Here is a 22,494-nt window from a genome sequence, read left to right on the forward strand (position 1 = left end):
GTACCCAGAAGTGCTCTTCATATCATCATTGTCACGAGCAAAGTCACTATCCGTGAAGGAAATCAAATCTTTCAAACTTCATTTCTAGTAAAGTATATATACCCCATTCCAAAGTTCATTTCACATAACATAATGAATCACTCTTTTCACAACATTCAAATGGTTCTCAGTTGGATAATCCATATACCTACTTACCAAACCCACAACAAACATGAGGTCTAACTGCAGATGTTTTAAACTTCTCACAATTTTCTTATATCTAGTAGCATCAACTTTAACTTCGTTTTCATCTTTAAAAAGTCTCATCCCTAGGATAATGAGATTTTTGACTGAGTTGCACTCAGATATATTAAATCAGTCCAATATCTCCTTTGTATATTTCATTTGATTGATACATATTTCATTGTCACTTTGCACCACTTACTCCTAAGTTCTATTTCTTTCAGTAACCTCTATTTCTTGTTTTATAGCCTTTTGTCATAGATGATTTTCAACAGCTTTCTCAAATGATTTTGAATCTAAAGTTACATAAAAGGATGCTCCATCTTCTTCTTCAGAAAATTAATCTCCATAAAAATAGTGTTAGACAAGGGTGTTGAATGGCCATCACTTTGGCATTTAAGGTATTGTAATCTAATATTATTAATTTTAGTTAATAAAGGCATCTTCCTTATTTTATATTTTTTTTTTTTTGTGTGTTTAACGAGCATATGAATCAAGTGAAATCCATGTTATGTTACCAGTATAAAAGAATTTATGATAGTGATCATAAATATATGTCGCTTATTACTATACATGACGTTCATATCAAAATAATCCTAGTCGTAGGTTTATTGAGATGGGACATCATTAAACCGGTAAAACTAGTGTGAGATTATAGTTGATAAATCTGAATGAACATACATGTGGTTGTTAAAGAGTTAACAACGTACTAGAGTGTCTCGTAGATGCTATAGTGAATTGTCCTTAGACTTGAGGTGCTCAAGTAAAATCATATGTGTGGTTCATGTACTTTGATGTTAATTACGATCGATCTGTAAAAAGGGTGATCAAGAGTTGGTGGTTGGGTATATTTGAAATATATAGTGATATTGTGAGTAACCAATAAAGAAGTCACAACTCTTGCATCAAAAACAACAGTGTATATATTCAAAGCCCTCTAGTCAAAACGCTACTTTATAGTCCATGGTCGTGGAATTCTATCTCGGGTTGATGGTCTCTCAAAAATAGATTTAAGAGAGTAGTGATTTTCGAAATGACAAGAAGAAAATAGGCTTGGATGCGATGTTTCGGTCAAGTGAGAGTTGACAGTAAATAACCATACTCATATAACTTAGCAAAGTATAAGATGTGACGAGATAAATATTCACATATAAGTGGTAGCGGACAGATTTTTTTGATTTTGTACGAATCTAGTTCTAAATTTTGACATTTCGTCAAGGTTAATACCAATTAACTTTATGGAGCATTAGAAGTTTCGAGCGTTTTTGTTCGAAATATCATCTTGACTGAATTATATTTAAAATGTTAATTGTAATCGGCTAAAAACTCTAGGACTTAATGGGTCACACATAATAGAAGAATCTAAATTGATGCGTAAAACGAAAATGAATTTTGAATTAATTAGTGGATGGTGTTTATTTATAATGATAAATAAAATAAGAGAATAATTTCTAATTGTTAGAAATACTATTACAAAGGTTGTATAATATTTTATTTAGATATTTTACAATCATATTAAAATGAAATTATAAGAATATGAAAAATCAAATTAATTGTTAATTTCTACTATGGTTGATTAGTAATTAATCCATTTAGTTATTAGAAGTTGTGGGGTCCTTTTTTTTCAATATATATATATCAATGCATTTGGTTTATCTTCAAAGCAAGTGAAATTGTTTTTCTTTACTCTAGAAAATTATTTTTCTTATAAATTTTTCTTTTAAAAATAATTTAAAAAAAACTAAAATAAGTTAATAATTAAAATATTAAAGTACTTTATTTATTTAAATAAGTAATAATTTATTTTTAACTTGGTAAATATAAATTTATTTTATAAATTCATAAATAAATTAAGAATTTAATTAATTTTTAAATAGTAAGTGAGACCCACGGCCCAGTATTCCTAAGCCCACCCTTTTATTATTATTATTATTCTTGCGTTAACTAGACCTAAGCCTTTTTCTTGTTGCTGTTCTTCACTCTTCAGACCATATCCACGGCTGTCGGCGCCACTCGTAGGCGTTAGCACAGTTCAACCTCCGGCTCCAGGTACCATTTTTTTACGATTGAGTTTCTGGGCGCAAAATCAGACTAATTAATTAGTGTGTTTGTTTGTTTGTGTTAGACTTTTAGTTTAGGAATTCGGAATATGAATTAGGCTAAAGGGTACAATTCATCGTCTATGATATCAATTGAAAATGGGTACTTGACTAAAGTTGGAGTAGTATGATCTGATTCAAAATTTTGTTTAAAAAAGTGCAAGGAAGAGTTTTTCTTTGGATCAGATAGTGCTAATTATAAAAACATCATAACTGATGTTACATTTTGATTTTGTAAATGTAATTCATGCTGAAATTGTAATACAATCTGAATTTTGTTATAGTTTATTATGTGATGTAACTATGTTTTGTTTTTGATAAATAATTGTGATAGCTTGGTAATATTTGGATGATATGAGTAGTTGAGGCTTAGGTTTGAAAAGGGGGAATGTATGATTTGAGTTTTAGATGATTTTGGTAATATGTGTATTGTGTGCATTATGTTAACCCTTCTTCTACTTCTTATTATTATTATTTGTGTTGGCTTATCATATTGTAGTTGCAAACATAGTAGGAAATATGAGCAAGAATTTGGAAAATGTGGAATGAATAGCAATGATGATTTGATAACATTAGTGACCTTTTGTCTAGCACTAGATGTAAAAGATGCAAAATGTCAAATTTAGGAAGATACATGCAAATGGTTTTGTTTTTTTCTTGCTATCTATATATTCATTCATGTCTTAATTTGTAGGGCATTTTTTCCATAAAAGAAAGAAACTGGTTCTAGGGCAGCCCAAACCTCAGGCAAGCACTGATGGCAGTGGTTGAAGGTCTAGCTCCACTGGTAATAGTGGGAGGTAAAGGCTCTTCTCTCACCTCGGCATCAGTCTTTGCTGTCTCCAATGGCCTCGCCCAGGTCCAAATTGATTCATCAGCCCTCGAAAGGCTTTCTGATCGTGGCCAGCTTCCACAGGCCAAGTTCAGGTTTTCCCTTCCTGACTATCTAACTCTTGAAGAAACCCGTGCATCTTTCTTATTTCTATTGAACAAGCTTGTCCTCTCGGGTGCCAATGGTTGTATTCGTCCTTACCTCCCGGAGCTGATTGTTGATTCTCTGAATAAGTCGTCGTTTTCTCAACTTCTCGAGGAAGATTCAAAGGATGTTACAGCATTAGAGCTCGTTGCTCTTGAGAAATCGTTGTTCTCTCTTTACGGTTTATGCGCCCTTCTTGACCACCAGTCTTCGACATTGTTGACTATTGCCGATGCAACTGCTGCCCTTTCTTGTGAGGCATCAGGTGCAAACACTTCAATTTTCAGTAACTTAGACTCCGGTGATGCGTCCTCAGTTAACAAAGACGAAGTTGGGGTGGCCAATGATCTTAAAATCTTTCTGAATGGGTCTAAGCTGTTGGGTAAGCATCAATATGATGTGGTTTCAGAAATACCTGAGGTTCACGGTACGTTTAGGACGATCATTAGATTTGTGCATTCAATGATTCGTGTAGAATTGAACTCTCCTGTCTTCAAAGGAGGCAAGGCAATGGTGGCTGCTTTTTCACCCTTAGCCCAGTCCCTATTGCATTTGGGTATGGGAAGCTGGAATCGTGCTAAAATCAATATAGATGTAATGGCTAATGCTGATTTTAAGTTAACTTTGACGCATTTGTTTGAGAAGGATTGCCCTGAGATTGATAGTTTGAGGAATTCTCTTGTGCTGTCCTCCAAAGCTGGATTAGAAGAGGACTATGTTAAATTTTTCCATGAGTTGGGCACTTTGTTACAGATGGTGAAAACAACAGTTTCATGGGAAACAACAACGGCTTTTCTTGTGCTCGAGGGTAATGAATTGACACAGAAATCTCCAAGTGCTGGAACAGATGTAAATGGAGGAAAAGTGAAAGCTGAGAAGAGAGGTGACAAGAAGAAGAAGGTTCTTGGGAAAGGAACTACTGCGTTGGTGCAGTTTCTTAAGGAAAGTATCCTTGATGTTGTAGATGAGACAGCTAGCCCTTTGCTTGTATTGGAGAAGTTGGTTAAATCTCTCATTTCACTGTTCGACCCAAAAGATTCTGGATTTTACAGTGTTTTGAAGAAACTGAAGGAAATTGTGGAATGTAATGAGACCAGAAGACTTCCTAAGCTCCCTAAGGTAATGGAGTCTATTGCTTGCTTTTCATTTAATGTATGGCAGGACCTTTTTCAAGTGCATTGTCCACAAATAAAAGATATGGAAGCTAGAGCATGTCTTCTCATGAATTCTTATTTGATCTAGGTTTTCCCTTGAAATAATCCTATTGTTTGGAGAAAAAAAATTGTTTGATGAAAAAGTAGATTATTTAGGTTAAATAACTAAAATGTCTTCTGTATTTAATATTTTAAAATATAAAAATAAAGTAAGCGTATTTGTTCACCTGTCTGAACTAGTACTTGTATGGAACACTGTATATTTGTAATTTACAAAACTCACAATTCTTCATTGTTGGATTCAGGGGACACGTGACTTTGCAAAAGAACAGATGGCAATTCGTGAGAAAGCATTCTCAGTTATAGTGGATGTTTTCAAGAGGCATGGTGCCACATCACTTGATACTCCTGCCTTTGAATTGAGAGAAACTCTAATGGGGAAGTATGGAGAGGATTCAAAGTTGGTTTATGACCTTGCTGACCAGGTTAAAGCTGGTTGACATACCTTAAATAGCTTATTTGGAATTACATACACTTGGTATTCTAATTCTTGTTGAAATTCTTCATGTTATTTGAGTTATTTCCCCCCTTTTACCACATAATGAGCCTATTTGAAAGTATTTTTGTCACAATCACGATCTCATTGAAAAATCGCCAAATTAAAATTGTAAGTTATTTCTTTTTCATTTGTTATAAGATTTTTCCAAGATCGTGATTTCATTATTTATTGGATCATAATCTGGTAGTGTGATTTTTGTTGTTACATTTGGTATAAAAATTATTTTCTAGATCATGATCCAAGTTATAGTGCATTTTTTTCTTCAATTTGCTATAGAGTATTTATTTTAAAGATCATGATTAGATTATTTTTCTGATCATGATCATATTATTTGTTAGATAAATGTTGTTTCCAGAAGCATACATTTTTACCAGGCTGTTAGTGGCATTCTAGTCAATATTCCATACTACAGTTTGTTTATAATATTTCTTATGGCGTTGTGGACAGGGTGGAGAACTTTGTTCTTTGAGGTATGACTTAACAGTACCGTTTGCTAGATATGTTGCCATGAATGGTATTACATCATTTAAACGATACCAGATAGCGAAAGTTTACAGAAGGGATAATCCATCCAAGGGTAGATATCGCGAATTCTATCAGTGCGATTTTGACATTGCTGGTCAATATGAAACAATGGGTCCAGACTTTGAAGTTATAAAAGTAATGACTGAACTTCTGGATGACCTAAATATAGGAGAGTATGAGGTAATTGTCTATACTATTTCATTTTCCTGTTCATTCTCCTTTCTTTGCTTTAGTAATGGTTTGTTTGTATGAATCATCATTTTTTTAGATTTTAACCCATATAGAATGATGGTACAATGGAATGAGCTTTACATGCAAAAAATATTATTCTTCATAAATTAGGTCTAATTCCTGACATTTATTTGGAGTTGTTGTACACCAGTTTTGTCAATCATGAAATTGTAGTATGCCTTCTTTCTTTCTTTTTTTTAGGATAGCACAAGTGCACAACATCCCAATCACCTTGATTTTAGGATATAATCCTTACCTAAAATACCTCGATTCTATAATAGAATCTTGCCTAGATGATACCTTGATTTCTGGATAGTGTATATTGTATATAAAGGGCATTACCCTCACAATAAAGTTAGCACATTTTTTACTTGTAATTTGAACCTTGATTTCTGGATAGTGTATATTGTATATAAAGGGCATTACCCTCACAATAAAGTTAGCACATTTTTTACTTGTAATTTGCACAAGTTTTATGTTGGTGAATTTTCTGATGATAAGTGACTATCCTATTTCTCATGTGCAGATAAAGTTGAATCATCGTAAGTTGCTAGATGGCATGCTGGACATATGTGGGGTTCCTCAAGGAAAATTCAGGACTATTTGTTCAAGTATTGACAAGTTAGATAAGCAGACTTTTCTGCAGATAAAGAAAGAAATGGTGAGTACACTCATCCACATTTTCATAGATTATCCAATGAAGGAACATTCTTATTTTGTTTGAGCTAATACCAAATGGTATCATTTTATATTTTGTATACATGTGTGATGTGCCAAATAGATACTTGCATGCAGTCCAGGGAACCCCTCTTTCTTGTTGTTAGTGAACTACTTCCCATTACGTATATCTCATTGATAGAGTTATTTGATAGAAGTGAGAGTCAACATGTTTCATCAGACGTGTGTTTGTAAAGTCATGTCTTTGCAGTATGTATTGCTAATTTCTTTGAAATTCATATTTGGCTCATGTTTAAAGCAAGTTAAAGATATCTGATTTTACTTAAAAATAAATAAATGAAATATTCTGCATGGAATGATATTTCCTTCTGAAATGTGTTTTTTTCGTTTGGTACAAGAGTTATTGTGCTTGTTGGCAATTATAACAAATTTAGATTTAGATCAACATGATAAAAATTGGTAACAAAATAGCTCAAAAAGATTTAACAATGTAGTGTATGCAAAAGTAACATTTCTAGGTGTAGGAAAAGTTGGTCACATGCATGTAGGTAAGCTCTATATTCTCTTGTTTACTTCATCGGTTTATCTTTCTGAGATTACTTGACACATTTTCTTATAGGTGGAAGAGAAGGGCTTAACTGATGAGACTGCTGACATGATTGGCACTTTTGTAAAGGAAAGGGGGTCCCCTTTGGAACTCTTATCTAAACTTAAACAGGAAAGCAGCAAGTTTATGGAACATGAAGGATCTCGTGTTGCATTGAACGAATTGGAGATCTTGTTTAAAGCACTGGACAAGTCAAAGTGCATTAACAAGGTAGTTTTCGATTTGAGTCTTGCTAGAGGCCTCGACTATTACACTGGGGTCATATTTGAAGCTGTTTTTAAAGGAGAGACACAGGTTAGCTCTTCTTCTTATGTCCATACTCTGTTTATTGTGGTAGATTGTTATAATTAAAGTAGTTATAACCTATCTGAGACTCAGATAGACATAGAGCTCTGGTATCCATGAAGAAAAATTATAGAAAGCAGATTGATATGTTTTGTGATATATTAAACTATTACAAATGGAGGACCAGTTTATAGGCAATAGAGAAGGAAACTAGAAGCATACTCTTTTTTTGGGAAGACAAACAACTCCACCCAATTGGAGTTACTACATAAATGTGTTGTTTGGAATAAGGTCAAGTTTGATATTGCCACACAAATCGTGTCCACCACATTATTGAGGGGTATGATCTTCCATCCAGAACACATGGTCCAAAAAATCCACAACATTTCAAGTTAGGACCCCTAAATTATTGATATTGTTGGTGTTTTGATGCTCTTTGGTTCTTGATTCTTCATAATGCCAAGTGATGGTCAAGAGATTTTCGCATCTTAGGATTTTTGTTGTTGAAAAATCAAAATTCTATATTAGTTAGTTTTGAAAATGGGACTTCATATAAACAATGGGCAAAATATCAAGGGATAGGAAAGAAGAAAATGGAGTGAGAAGATGAAAACATCCGACCAAAAATATCACACACACCCAGAGTATCTTAATTGGTAAGAGGAACTAAAAGAGGCTGAGGTTCCAATTTCGATTCCCACTGAAAGCACCTTAATTGAAGTTATTGTGCTACCTCCTCTGTCTTCGGGGTCGGTTACAGCGCCTACCTCCTCCAAAGTAGTCTCAAGAATACCTTAACTGAAAGCCAATTTTTTCTGTGCTAGATTATTTTTTTGTTAACTTTGTTTGGTTGTTGTTCGATTTACAGGTTGGATCAATTGCTGCTGGTGGACGATATGATAATCTGATAGGGATGTTTGGTAACAAACAGGTTCCTGCTGTTGGCATCAGCCTAGGAATTGAGCGAGTTTTTACCATAATGGAGCAGCTCCAGAAAGACCAAAACCAGGTAGGTTAGAAATAATAAGAAAAAAACACATTGTTTTCATCTAAATGATGATCAATTCTGTCTGTCATATGATGAAATTGAAGATATGTTTTTTTGAGCAACAAATTAATTTATTTATTTTGGCATTGTGGCGGCAGACAACACGAGCTACTGAAACTCAGGTCCTTGTTTCTATAATTGGGGATGATTTATCACTTGCGGCAGAAATAACTAGTGAATTGTGGGGTGCAAGAATAAAAGCAGAGTATCTGGTGAATAAACGAGTAACGAAGCACTTTGATAAAGCAAAGGATTCGAAGATCCCTTGGATGGTGATAGTGGGAGAACGTGAAATTACAGAAGGAGTTGTCAAGTTGAAAGACATTGAGGCCGCTAAAGAAGATGTTATCCCCAGAAGTAAACTCGTCGAAGAGCTTTCCAAACGATTGAACATTGTTTAATCGCAGTTTTCCAGATTTTGCAAATTAAAGGTTTCTAGTTTGGTTTACCTTACAAAGAATATTGTAACACACTTGAATGTGTATTTAACATGGTTTGTTGAATTACTTAATTGTAATTTCTTCCCTATATAAGGGGTGGCTAAAGATTGAACAAATTTGTTGTTTTCTTAGAGAAAGGAAACTATTACTATTATCCCCAGTCTAGGTTTTATAATATTTCAATAAAAACTAAAAGAATATTGGATTAAAGTTGGTTGGAGCTTATTGTCATCTTGCTTTACTAAAAAACATATATTTTCAATCATGTTTATTGCACAACAAATGGGCAACATGATTAATGATGTTCTAAACACTATTTTAATGAAAGGCAATGTGAATATGGATTCACACCTTTGTAAGCATCATCAATGTGTTTCAAATCCTCCAAGTCCGAGGTAACTTGTCAAGATTAAAATGTCAATAGCAATCCTTCACTTAATAGTCTTGACCTCCTACTTTAGTAAAAGGGTGCCCGAACAAACTACCACAATAACGATAATCGAGAATAGATTTTAATATGAGCTTACACTTGAGCTCGTCGTTTGTAAAGAGGCATTGAGAAACATTTCTCCCAACCTATATTCCAATGGCCAACTATCATTTTAAAACTAAATCTTACATCATTTTTTTTTACCGATTTGGAAAGACGCATGTGTTTTTATTGCCCAAATCATCCTAATATTATGGTGAACAAAGGATTAAATTCGATAGGTTTTATCCGATATATATTAAGTTCAAGTTATATTTATCCAAATCATTATATTATTTAATATGGATTAGATTGGGTATGATTTGGATAAACAATTTCACATTTTTTCTCATAGTTTAATATATATATATATTACTTTCTTTTTGTTTTGTAACACTAAATATGTTCATTTTACCTTTTTTTTTAAAATATATCATATAATTAGTTTTTTGAATTATATATATATAAACTCGTTAACATTAACACTATTTTTTTTAAACTTTGTTAGTTGATTATCATTTTGACTTATGTTTTTATTGTTATTTTTAAATAGTTAATTACGTCGTATTTAGTATGTTTTTATTGTTTTTAACATTATATTTAAACCACCCTCGTTTAAAATTTTAAATTGTATTTGATGAACTTTTAAAAATATATATAACTAATAATTCATAAAAATAAAACTATAATTTAAAGTAAATACAAAAATAAAAACTTGTACACTTGTTATGTTTTAAGTGTCTTCAGTTTAAAAATAAACTTTAAGTTTCTCTCAATAACTATTATGTCTTTAAAAACAATTTTTATGGTAATTTCTATCCATTTTTTTTTTTTTTAATTTAGTATAGTTTTAATGTAATTTTATTTTAAATTTTATGACTTTATCAATTTACTTGGCCGAGCCTAGGGTAAGGCTAACTCTAAGAGAAGTCATAACATATATTAACGTAAGATTTAACCAAAAACAAAATGAAGTAATAAGATTTAAATCATGAGTCATAATATATATTAACATAACATTTAACCCACTACACTATATATATGTATTTTTATTAACTATATTACAAAATTATTAAAATAAAATATAATAACAAAATTATTTATTTTTTCATGCATCCCCAAAACTTACCTTGACCGACAGTCCATTAAAACATTTACTACTTTCAAAAGATAAGATAAGGTACCAATGCAGTTATGTACTTATGTGTGACTTGCCTTCAATATCTTTAAATGTTATAATAAATATTCAAGCATTCAATATTTTTGTAACCGTTATTTATTTTTCAAGAGTTCTATGTCAATTAACTGTTTTTATTATGCATTTTATATATAGTATATTTTTAAATATATTTTTCATTAAATATTAATATTGTTCGTGAAAGTTTGAATCTTATTATAGTATTTAACATACCATTTATACAAGATTTTTTTTATTAAATATAATACAAAATAATTATATGTTTTCAAATAAAATTAATTCTGCATAAGGCACACTAATATAGTTCATTTTGAGTTATTTTCTTTTTATCTATTTTATTGGTTAAATTCAGGATAAATTATGTTACTACTTGTAGTGGTACAATGTTATTTTGGTTGGAATGTTTTTGGGAATTAAAGAAGAATTAGTTTGACATTTACCGTTATACTCTCTTGGTTAAACTCAAAACGTTTTAAGATGGAATCGAATTCTTGACATTTTGATATTTTGATATTTTAAGCTGACTCTTACCACTGAGCTACCTTGGTAGGATAAAAAATTGGACAACAGGTTAAACATAGTCCGTAAACACACTTAACCATTTAACCAGTCGCAAAATTTCCTGCCTGACGGGCTCAAATCTAGTACCTCAGAAAATATCCCCATATTGTTGCCGCTAGTTAAATTGTTAAAAAAAATAGATATTCCAATACTTGAATTTTGGTTTAAACATTATACTTTTATTAGTTAAGTTGACTATATATATAGAATAATGAAAATATTTTTCATTAAAAAAACGTGATCTTCAATATTGTGTATAAATCATTTTGTTAAGGCTTTTAACTATAGCTTGTCATAATGTTTAACTATGTCATTAAAGTTAGCAATGTTAAGAGTTGGTTTAGTTTAATAATATATTATTTTTATAAGAAATTAGTTCAATCTACCGTTTTTAATAAGAATCGGATTTTATTTTTTTTTTATTTTCTAAAAAAAAAAAAAAATTAGTTGAGTTATATAGTAGTGGGTTAATATATTGTACTTTTCATAATTTAAAAAAGATAGAATAAAAAAAATAAGTTCGGTATTAATTTAGTCCTTTAAAGAAAAGTTTAAATAATATAGCATCACACAATGGAATTTGAGATCCAAAAACAATATGTAAAGAAGTTGATGAATGTTAATTTGTTTAATTTGTTTAATTAATAAGGTCAATTATATGTTTAACTTGTAAATAAATAATAAAATAATGAGATGAATGTTATAATACTCATCCCTCATGCACTTTATAATACTCATGAGATGAAAAAGGATGAATTGTTATGTTGCAACTATCAATATCCTCTTTACATTATTAATTAATTAATTAATTAATTAATAAAACAATTAATAATGATGTCTTCCACTTACAAGACGACAAGAAGACAAGATCTAGAATTAGAATATTTAATGGCGGTCAAAAAGATATATACTTGTTTTCATATAATAATAATTAGGACTTAATAAATAAAAAATGTATGATATTAAAATAGTTACATTTGTTTTCATTATTAAGTATTTGTGAAAATTAAGTTTATTTTTACTAAGAATTTTCAAAAAATAAGTTTTGACATTATATATTTGATTTGTAGGTTCTAAGTGATTTTGATTGAGGTTTGATGTTTGGTATATGAATAAGTTGCATTATATATACTTCTGATTATAAATATATTTTTATGTTATAAGGGATTTTTTTTTTTGGTTCATTTGAAAATATATTGTTTTTAATGGATAGATTTTGAATAAGAAAATGCTTATAATTTTTTTTTTTTTAAACTATTTTGTTCGAACTTTGATTTAAATAAAATATTATTTTCGAATATAATAACTCATAAATTTATTAGATATTTTTTCCTTTTTAAACTCTAAGTCAAATTTAACTAGAATATAACTCAAGTAAAATCAAATGCATTGACATTGTTTAAATTTGAATGAATCTTGATTTATACCTGAATTTTATTTATTTATTTTTTATGAAAATATATATATAATTTATTTTTTTAAAGTTTTATGTATATTAAAAATTATGAAAATAGTTTAAACACAACGACAAAAGCATGACATGGAAAAAAACCCGTAAGTCAATAAGTTATTGAGCTCGTAAATTCTCAAGAAAACGATTAATCCCCGACGAACTCAACCGACTTTTCCGAATGAATCTCAAAAAACATTATAATAATAACATTATAAATGATACACATTAGACGATCAGACGAATATGATTAATGAAATTGTATTTATTTCTCAATAACAGATAATTTTGATTTTGTTATATTGATTCAAAAGAAAGGGGAGGGAAAAGGGAGTAAAAGATGAATGACATTAAGGCTGTTGAATAATTGCAATTTATTATACCCAACATCACGCCAATTCAAGTGTGGTCTGACAATACTCAAGCTTCTTCCATTTTTATCCACAATATATTTCTTTATAATAACTCTAATTATAATATATATATATATATATATATTATGACCAAAATAATTAGAAGTAATAAAAATAGTAATTACATTAAACCCAATATTAATCTTTAATCATAAATCATCCCATATATAAATCCGCCTTGATATGCTCCCAAACTGCCATGAACATCGGTCCATGATTGTTGCTTTTTTATTTAATCCAAAACACTTTTCTTAATTCGGATTACACTTTTCCGTGAGTATTAATTAATTAATTAACAATCAAATTATGAAGTTTAAGTACTATATTAAGATTGATTGCAATTTTCATTTCTGTCTCGATCCAATCAAATCATATGGATTTTTCATCTGATTTCATTTAAAAGTCAAATAATTATTTAATATGTACAAGTTGTCTTACCTCGTATAAAAATAAAATGATTGAAATTGGTAATTATTTAATTTATTTCCTAATAAATTATAATTTATACAAAAGTAAATATAAAGAGTAATTAATTAATTAATTGGGTTTTTAGCATAATTAATATTTAGATTTTTTCAATTATAAAAAAATGAATGAATTAATTAATTAGTCATAAATTACTATTTTAAGAATGAGCTGGCGAGAAGAGAAGAGGGGACATGAATTATTGTTCTTGGAAGGGGCGTGATATTTAACGTAAAGAACAAGAATGAGAAAATAAAAATAATTTGTTTATATTAATAACTAATCTCAATTTTATTTAATGCAATATATAATAATAATTAATTAGATCTTTATATAAGTTTTTTTTGGGAAAAGATCCTTATATAAGTTAATATAATGTTGCAAGTCATATTAATCAATATAATAGTTTAAAAAATTCATATAAAACAATCTTATAACAAATTAGTTAATGTAATATGTGGAAGCAAAGATAATGAGATAAATGATGCGGTGCGAGTCGAAGAGGTATGCCGCCCCGAAGACAGCCGCGCAACCCTACCCCTGGTGCTGATGATGGTGACCTTACTGAGTTGCGACGTGAAAACGCTGAGTTTCGCCGTGATAACGACGATTTGAGGCGGCAGGTTGAATGGTTGACGCAACGGATGGATGCATCTGTGCACATGCACCACCCTGAAGATGATGTTACGATGACAGATGAAAACCCTCTCGGTGGTCTTCGGAATCGATCCCCTGAACGCCCCAATCATCGCTGGGAGCAGGCTTTCAGGGTGGACATCCCTAAGTTCGATGGTAGTCTATCACCGGAAGAGTTTATTGATTGGCTTTCTCAGGTTGAAGAGATTCTGGATTTCAAGGAAGTTCCTGCAGATCGTCGTGTACCCCTTGTTACGATCCGCTTACATGGTCGTGCACAAGCATGGTGGCAGCAGTTGAAACAGACACGTGTTCGTCATGGTAAGGCAAAGCTCACGAATTGGGACAAATTCAGGAAGCATATTAGGGCTGCGTTTCTACCATATAATTACGAACGTAACCTGTACCAGCGGTTCCAAAATCTTCGTCAGGGTTCTCGTTCCGTGGATGACTATTCCACTGAGTTTTACACCTTTGTGGCTCGTGTTGACCTGTCTGAGTCCCCTCTCCAGTTGGTTTCTCGCTATATTGGTGGCCTTCGCCTCCAGTTGCAGGATATTTTGAATATGTTTGATCCCTTGACTGTTTCTGAGGCACATCAGCGTGCTTCACAGGCTGAGAAACAGCTAGCCAGGCGCGGTTCGGGTAGCTTTGGAAAACAGGTTGTCCCCACTAGTGGCATTGGTTCTTCTTCCCAGTCGGCCCATCCCACCCCAGCCCCCCCTCGCGGCACTACAGCCCCCCCGCAGGGACGTCCTGGTGGCTTGCGTTGTTTCAATTGTGGTGAAGTTGGCCATCGCCAAGCAGAGTGTCGCAACCCAAAGTCCACCAATCGTGGTCTTTTTACTGAGGTGGATGATCCTGACTCTGCTCTTCCTTCAGATTCAGCCCCAGTGTATGATGTTTATGATGATGAGGCAACGGAGGAGTATGTTTCTGGTGATGTTGGCCCCCTTTTGGTGATTCGTCGATCATGTTTAACCCCTCGTGCTCCTGACAACGAGTGGTTACGCAATAATCTGTTCCATTCCACTTGTACCATCGGTGGCAAAGTTTGCACCTTCATCATTGATGCTGGGAGTTGTGAGAATGTGATTTCTGAGGTTGCAGTTTCGAAGCTGGGTCTGTCCACTGAACCTCATCCCAAGCCTTATCGCTTGTCCTGGCTGAGTCAAGGTACGGATGTTACAGTTTCGAAGCGCGTACTTGTTAATTTTTCCATTGGTTCCCATTATCGTGATGCTGTATATTGTGATGTGGTTCCTATGGATGCTTGTCACCTTTTACTTGGTCGCCCTTGGCAGTTTGATCATTCTGTTATACATGATGGGCGTGCTAATACCTACACATTCTTATTTCATGGTATCAAGATTGTGTTGATGCCAAATCAACCCAAGAAGGGTGTTGCCCCCACTCATCATGCGTCCCCCCCTGCCACCTTGTTGTCTCGGGGTCCTTTTCAGACCGCCATGGTCGAATCAGGCATGGTGTTTGCTCTATTTTGTTCGCTGATTACCTGTGGTGCTAGTTCTGAGGTGCCTATTCTAGTGCAGCCGCTGTTACAGGAGTTTGCAGATGTTTTTCCTGAGAATCTGCCTTGTGCCTTGCCTCCTTTGCGTGATATCCAGCATCACATTGACTTGGTTCCAGGTGCTGCCCTACCCAACCGTCCTCATTACCGCATGAGTCCCAAAGAACATGAAGAGTTGCGTAGACAGGTGGAGGACTTGCTGGCTAAGGGACACATTCGAGAGAGCCTTAGTCCCTGTGCTGTCCCGGCCCTTCTTACCCCAAAAAAGGATGGGTCTTGGCGTATGTGCATTGATAGTCGTGCTATCAACAAGATTACAGTGCGTTATCGGTTTCCTATTCCCCGGTTGGATGACTTGTTGGATCAGTTGGGTGGTGCTTCTGTGTTTAGCAAAATGGATCTCAAGAGTGGATACCATCAGATTCGTATTCGCATGGGTGATGAGTGGAAGACTGCCTTTAAGACTCGTGAGGGCTTATATGAGTGGCTGGTTATGCCGTTTGGTCTGTCGAATGCTCCTAGCACCTTTATGCGTGTGATGAACCAGGCTCTTCGCCCTTTCATTGGGAAGTTTGTAGTCGTTTACTTCGACGACATCTTGATTTACAGTGACAGCGAGGTAGCACACCTCTCCCATCTTCGTGAGGTGTTATCTGTTCTCCGGCGTGACAAGTTCTATGCTGCTTCCTCGAAGTGCACATTTCTTACTGATTTTACCCAGTTTCTCGGTTATGTGGTGTCTCGGGAGGGCCTGAAAGTGGACCCGAGTAAGGTACTGGCTGTCAATCAGTGGCCCCGCCCCTCTTCGATCACTGAAGTTCGCAGTTTTCATGGCTTGGCTTCCTTCTATCGGCGTTTTATTCCTCACTTCAGTAGTGTTACGGCTCCTATCACTGATTGTATGAAGGGGGTTAAGTTCTTCTGGACGGATGATGCCGAGGCTGCCTTTGTTGAGATCAAGCACCGACTCACTTCAGCCCCTATTTTGGTTCTTCCTGATTTTTCCCAGCCATTTGAACTACATTGTGATGCTTCGAAATTGGGTATTGGGGCTGTACTTAGCCAATCTGGGCGTCCTGTTGCTTATTTTAGTGAGAAACTGTCTAGCGCTAAACTTCGTTTCAGTACCTATGATATTGAGTTCTATGCTATTGTCCAGGCAGTCAAACACTGGCGTCATTATTTATTTCAGCGGGAGTTTGTCTTATATACGGATCATGATTCCCTCAAGCATCTTGGTGGTCAGGACAAGATTTCTCATCGTCATGCTTCGTGGGTCTCTTATTTACAGCAGTTTACTTTTGTGATTAAACACAAGGCTGGTGTGTCTAATCGCGTGGCTGATGCTTTGAGTCGTCGTCATGGGCTGTTGGCGGAGATGCGTGTCCATGTACCCGGCTTTGATTCGTTTGTGGACCTCTATCGTGATGATCCTTTCTTTTCTCAGGTCCTCATTCGCATCCAACAGGGGGATTCGAGGGACTTTGTCTTGGAGGATGGGTTCCTTTTCCGCGGTGTGCAGCTGTGCATTCCAGATTGCAGCCTGCGTTTGAGGATGATTCAGGAACTCCACAAAGAAGGCCATGTTGGGCGTGATCGTACCTTCCAGCTTCTTGCAGCTTCTTATTTCTGGCCTTCGATGCGCAAAGAGGTGGGGCGTTTTGTTGCTCGTTGTCGTGTTTGTCAGTTGGCTAAGGGCGCTTCGACTAATGCCGGGTTATACTTGCCTCTGCCTATTCCCACTCAACCATGGTCTGATGTCAGTATGGATTTTGTCCTTGGGCTGCCACGTACCCAGCGTGGTTCTGATTCGATTTTTGTGGTGGTTGACCGATTCTCGAAGATGGTTCATTTCATTCCCTGCAAGAAAACCTCTGATGCTGTGGCTGTTGCACAGCTTTATTTCAGGGATGTGTATCGCCTTCATGGACTTCCTGCCTCCATAGTTTCTGATCGGGACACTCACTTTGTGAGTCACTTTTGGAGGAGTCTTTGGCGTTTGGTTAATACTCAGCTGAATTTTAGCAGTGCCTATCACCCGCAAACTGATGGCCAAACTGAAGTTGTTAATAGGTCTTTGGGGAACCTTCTACGCAGTTTAATTGGGGATCATCCTAAGGCTTGGGATCTGAAGCTGCCTCAGGCCGAGTTTGCTCACAATCATGCTGTTAATCGCTCCACTGGTTTCAGTCCTTTCCATGTGATTTACGGGTTGTCTCCGCGTGCTCCTCTTGATTTGTTAGCGCTGCCCAGCAAGGTGCGTCCTCATTCCACTGCTGCGGATTTTGTTGGTCAGTTGGCTCAGGTTCATCAGACCACTCATGACCGCTTGGTTGCTGCTACTGCCAAGTACAAGGAGAAGGCTGATTCGAGAAGGCGTGCTGTTGATTTTGAAGTTGGTGACTTTGTGTGGGCTATTCTGACTAAGGATCGTTTTCCAGCTCATGAATATAGCAAGCTTGCTGCTAAGAAGATTGGTCCTGTTGAGATTGTGGAGAAGATCAACCCCAATGCTTATCGTTTACGCCTTCCCAGCCATGTGCGTACCTCTGATGTGTTCAATGTGAAGCATCTTGTTCCTTTTGTGGGTGAGTCTTCTTCTGATGAGGATGATGCGGTTCCAGATTCGAGGACGAATCTTTTCTACCCTGGGGGGAATGATGCGGTGCGAGTCGAAGAGGCGTTTATGCGAAAGTTGCAGCATCCGAAAATATCTCGCAAGTGTCAGATTTCGACGATTGCCTAGTGTTTTTCGGGCGGAAACGTTTAGGGGCTCAAAATCGCATTTTTTATTAGTTTCGGGTGTTTTTTGCAATTTATTAAAAGTTGTTTATTTCTTTTGCAAGCTAGGGTTTGAGTATTTAAAGGATCTTAAAACACTTTGTTAGGGAAGATTATTAATCAGAAAACGAGGTTTCCTCAATATCTATCGACTTTCGGTATTCGTAAGAATCAACGAATCTTGATAAAGGTTCATCCTAGCCACGCACGCTGTATCAATAAATTATATGAATTTATAGTGAATAATGGTTATATATGTACTCGAAGTGATGAACCTAAGATTCGGAAGTGGGATGGGTTTCAAAAAGATTTAAGGTGACTTAAATAAATAACGATAAAATTTTGGATAAAATAAGTAAATAAAGGAAAAAATTAAAATAAAAGGTAATGTTACATTTTTACCCTCAAAATATTTTTTTTAGGGGTAGGTTTCAACCACCCGAACTCCTACATAATTTCGTTCATGTGTACTTGAAATAATATAAGATTGATGGAGAATTAATGTTATATTGATATATGAGAATGACAAACTAATTTTACTACAAAATATTTATTTTTATTTTCAAATAATAATAATATGAACTACTATTATAATAAATAATTTATCGGTTCATTATTTGGGAATTCCGTTATCATCTCGATAAATGGGTGGGCAAAAAGTTTATCGTACGCGGGTCAAATTGAGCTAGTTATGAGAGTCATTATGGGTATCATTTGATATTGGGCACATCAAATCATTTTTCAAAAAAAGTTATGAAAGATCTTAATCGTCTTATGTGGGACTTTGTTTGGGAAAATCAAGGACGAGGGGAAAAAAGTAAAATGATTTGATGTGTGTAAGCCAAAAGAAGAAGGGGAAATCGGGTTGAGGATTTGTGTGGAGTGGAATAAGGTGCTAACCTATAGGCATTTCTGGGCGATTGAGAGGAAACAGGATTCATTATGGATAAAATGGGGGCACTCGAGATTTATGAAGAATGAGTCAAGCGTTTGGACATGCAAGATGAAGATAGACATGACATGGTCACTTAAAAAGATCCCCAAGCTCAAGGATAGTGCCTTGTCTATATTCAATATTCGGCTAGAAGATGGTCGTAGAACCCTATTTTTGGCATGATCCTTGGTTCGAAAATCAACATATCATTTTAAAGGCGGAATTTGAAAGAGTTCGAATAAGGAGAAATTGTCATAATGACACTGTTAGAGATGTAAAAGACGGGGAATGGGACACCCTTTTGAGGAGAATTCGGAAGGTATAAGAGTTATTAACTTCATTCACACTTTGTAATTTAATGATACTATTGATACCCATGATTAGAGTGTTGAGAATGATGGAAAGTTCAATTCGAAACCAGCTTTAGAGTCGATTCGTGATAAGGGAGACAATGTGGATTGGTTTCATGTTGTTTGGTCTTCTAAGGTTATCCCGAAACACCAATTCATCACGTGGTTGTTGTTTATGAAAAGACTTTCAACTAGGGATCGTATCAAAAGATATATGAACATGACAAATTCTAAGTGTCTACTTTATGAGGGCAATGAGGAGACTATGAATCATTTATTTGGTTATTGTCCATTTATTTAGTAAATTAAACTTTTTTTATTTAGTAAATTAAAATTTTGAACTGATATATTTTTTTAATTTTAAAAGTTAATATGGAAAAGAATATTTTGTTTTTGAATTTAAAATTTTAACGTGTCAAACCAATATTTTATTTTTTAATTTAGAAAAATTCAATTATTTTATTTTTAAATTTAGAAAGTTAATTTATTGAATTAATATTTTTTTTTAATATTTTATACAAACTAAACATATGTGTCAATCCATTATTTTAATAATATATATTTAAAATATTTTTATTATTATTTTATTAAATATAAAAATTAAAATTTATTATTTTTCAAGCATATAAATTCAATTTGAATGAAAAATGTAAATTTCAACTCCATTTTCATACCATTAATGTAGATTTGTTTTATTCTCATTGTGTTTTACCTTAAATAATTGACCTACTTTTTTTATCCAATGAGTATTAAAATATCTATCTAGTAAAAAAACACCATATCAAACAAGACAACATTTATTTAAATATAAAGATTGCTTTTGCTCATATCCATGTACTCCATATAAAGTCACTCCCTTCTTCTTCTTCTACTTCATCTCTCCCAATCGACTGTCAAGTGTGAACACTCTCTGGTTAATCTTCTTCACCATTTCCTCTCTCTCTCTCTACAATGTCGTCGTCGGAGAGAGCCATTATCTTCTTCACTCTCTGCATTTTCTATTCTTTCACCTTTACCCATTCAAAAACCACCATTCTCGACGTATCATCCTCGATTCAGAAAACCCTAGATTTCTTCACTCTCAACCAATCAGCTATACGAAACCCCGTCCTTCATCAACAGAGAAACTCATATTCTCTTTCTTTCGACCTACATTCTCGCTCCTCTCTTCACCGACCTCATTACAACGACTACAAATCCCTCACCTTAGGTCGCCTTCACCGCGACAATATCCGAGTCAAATCACTACAAACTCGATTAAACCTAGCAATTAGAGGAATCACTCACTCAGATCTAAAGCCAATCGAAACAGATTCAAATCTAGAAACGCCAGTAATTTCCGGTACAAGTGAAGGAAGCGGCGAGTATTTCACACGAATCGGAATCGGTCAACCGGCGAAAGAAGTTTACATGGTGATCGATACAGGAAGTGACGTAAACTGGATACAATGTTCTCCCTGCGCCGATTGTTATCAACAAACCGATCCAATCTTCGAACCGTCTTCTTCCTCATCGTACTCACCTCTTACATGTGATACAGTTCAATGTAGATCGCTCGACGTTTCCGAATGTCGCACCGGCGATTGTCTCTACGAAGTTTCCTACGGCGACGGATCATATACAGTCGGCGATTTCGTGACGGAAACGATCTCTTTCGGTAGAATGAATCAAGTTAATCGAATCGCAATCGGTTGCGGTCATAATAACGAAGGTTTATTCGTCGGCGCCGCTGGATTAATCGGTCTCGGCGGTGGTTCTTTATCATTTCCTTCTCAAATTAAAGCTTCAAGTTTAACTTATTGTTTAGTAGATCGCGATTCCGATTCCGCTTCAACTTTGGAATTCAATTCCATAATCCCTCCTTACGCCGTAACCTCTCCGATGCTTCGTAATCCGAAGTTTCAAACCTTCTACTACGTTAACCTAACGGGTTTCATGGTCGCCGGCGAGGAGATATCAATAGATCGATCGATTTCTGAGATTGACGGTAACGGCGAGGGAGGAATTATATTGGATTCCGGTACGGCGGTGACGAGATTAGAGACGGCGGCGTATAATGCGATTCGAGATGAGTTTTTGAAAGGGACGAAAGGATTGAAGAGAGTGAATGGAGTGGCGTTGTTTGATCTTTGTTATGATTTGTCGATGATGAAGAGTGTGAATGTTCCGAAATTAGGGTTTGTGTTTTCGAATGGGAAGGTTTTGGATTTGCCGGCGAAGAATTATTTGATAGCGGTTGATTCGGTCGGGACTTTTTGTTTTGCGTTTGCTCCAACCACTGCTTCGTTGTCGATTATTGGGAATGTGCAGCAGCAAGGGATACGTGTCACTTTTGATATGGGTAATTCTCTCATTGGATTCTCGGTGAATAACTGCTGAAAAAAAGGATTTTTAATTTATTTGCTGTTGGATTTTGGGACCGCTTTAGACAAGTCTGTCTTTATTATTATTATTATTATTTTTTGTATAGTAATTTTTTTTTTATTTTAGATTTGGAATCTAACTTTATGTATTGTGGTTAAAAAGTGATCTGTTATGTCAGTTAAATGTAGTTATTTGTTGTATGACAGTTGGTTTTTCTACCTTAAAAACTAGTCACAAAATATAAAATATGTGGATTTTTTGTTTTGGCTCGGTAACGCGCCTAGTTAAATTAGTTAAGTGTGTTTTTGAGTTAGGTGTTTAACTTTATAATTAGTCGTAATTTTAAAGAGAAGTGGTAAAAGGCGATAATTTTTTTTGGCCAATAATTATTCATTCTCTCATTTTTTAATATTGAAGATCTCATTATCAAGGAAATAAGAAAAATATTCCAAAACCTTTCTTCATCTAAATCAACACTAAAATAAAATATTATAAATAAATATAATTTTTAAATAAAA

At 34.4% G+C, this 22,494-nt stretch overlaps 2 protein-coding genes across 2 annotated transcripts; both read left to right on the plus strand.

Moving 5' to 3' along the window:
- The first annotated feature begins 2,168 nt into the window (after positions 1–2,168).
- Positions 2,169–8,983, plus strand: LOC124917954 (histidine--tRNA ligase, cytoplasmic-like). The gene is made up of 8 exons (XM_047458219.1): positions 2,169–2,271; positions 3,016–4,416; positions 4,757–4,936; positions 5,458–5,715; positions 6,293–6,427; positions 7,064–7,345; positions 8,205–8,345; positions 8,483–8,983. The coding sequence occupies exons 2-8, from the start codon at positions 3,079–3,081 to the stop codon at positions 8,783–8,785; spliced, it is 2,637 nt and encodes an 878-aa protein (XP_047314175.1). The 5' UTR covers positions 2,169–2,271; positions 3,016–3,078; the 3' UTR covers positions 8,786–8,983.
- Positions 8,984–20,447: 11,464 nt separating this feature from the next.
- On the plus strand, positions 20,448–22,181 carry LOC124917953 (protein ASPARTIC PROTEASE IN GUARD CELL 1-like). Its single transcript, XM_047458217.1, has one exon. The coding sequence runs from the start codon at positions 20,564–20,566 to the stop codon at positions 21,989–21,991; it is 1,428 nt and encodes a 475-aa protein (XP_047314173.1). The 5' UTR covers positions 20,448–20,563; the 3' UTR covers positions 21,992–22,181.
- The last annotated feature ends 313 nt before the right edge of the window (positions 22,182–22,494 follow it).

This window comes from Impatiens glandulifera, unplaced genomic scaffold, assembly GCF_907164915.1.
Source record: "Impatiens glandulifera unplaced genomic scaffold, dImpGla2.1, whole genome shotgun sequence".
Classification (NCBI taxonomy): Eukaryota; Viridiplantae; Streptophyta; class Magnoliopsida; order Ericales; family Balsaminaceae; genus Impatiens; species Impatiens glandulifera.

Coding starts and splice junctions, on each gene's coding strand:
- LOC124917954 (XM_047458219.1), top strand. CDS start 3,079: ATGGCAGTGGTTGAAGGTCTAGCTCCACTGGTAATAGTGGGAGGTAAA. Junction 4,417..4,756: donor GACTTCCTAAGCTCCCTAAG/GTAATGGAGTCT, acceptor TGTTGGATTCAG/GGGACACGTGACTTTGCAAA. Junction 4,937..5,457: donor TTTATGACCTTGCTGACCAG/GTTAAAGCTGGT, acceptor CGTTGTGGACAG/GGTGGAGAACTTTGTTCTTT.
- LOC124917953 (XM_047458217.1), top strand. CDS start 20,564: ATGTCGTCGTCGGAGAGAGCCATTATCTTCTTCACTCTCTGCATTTTC.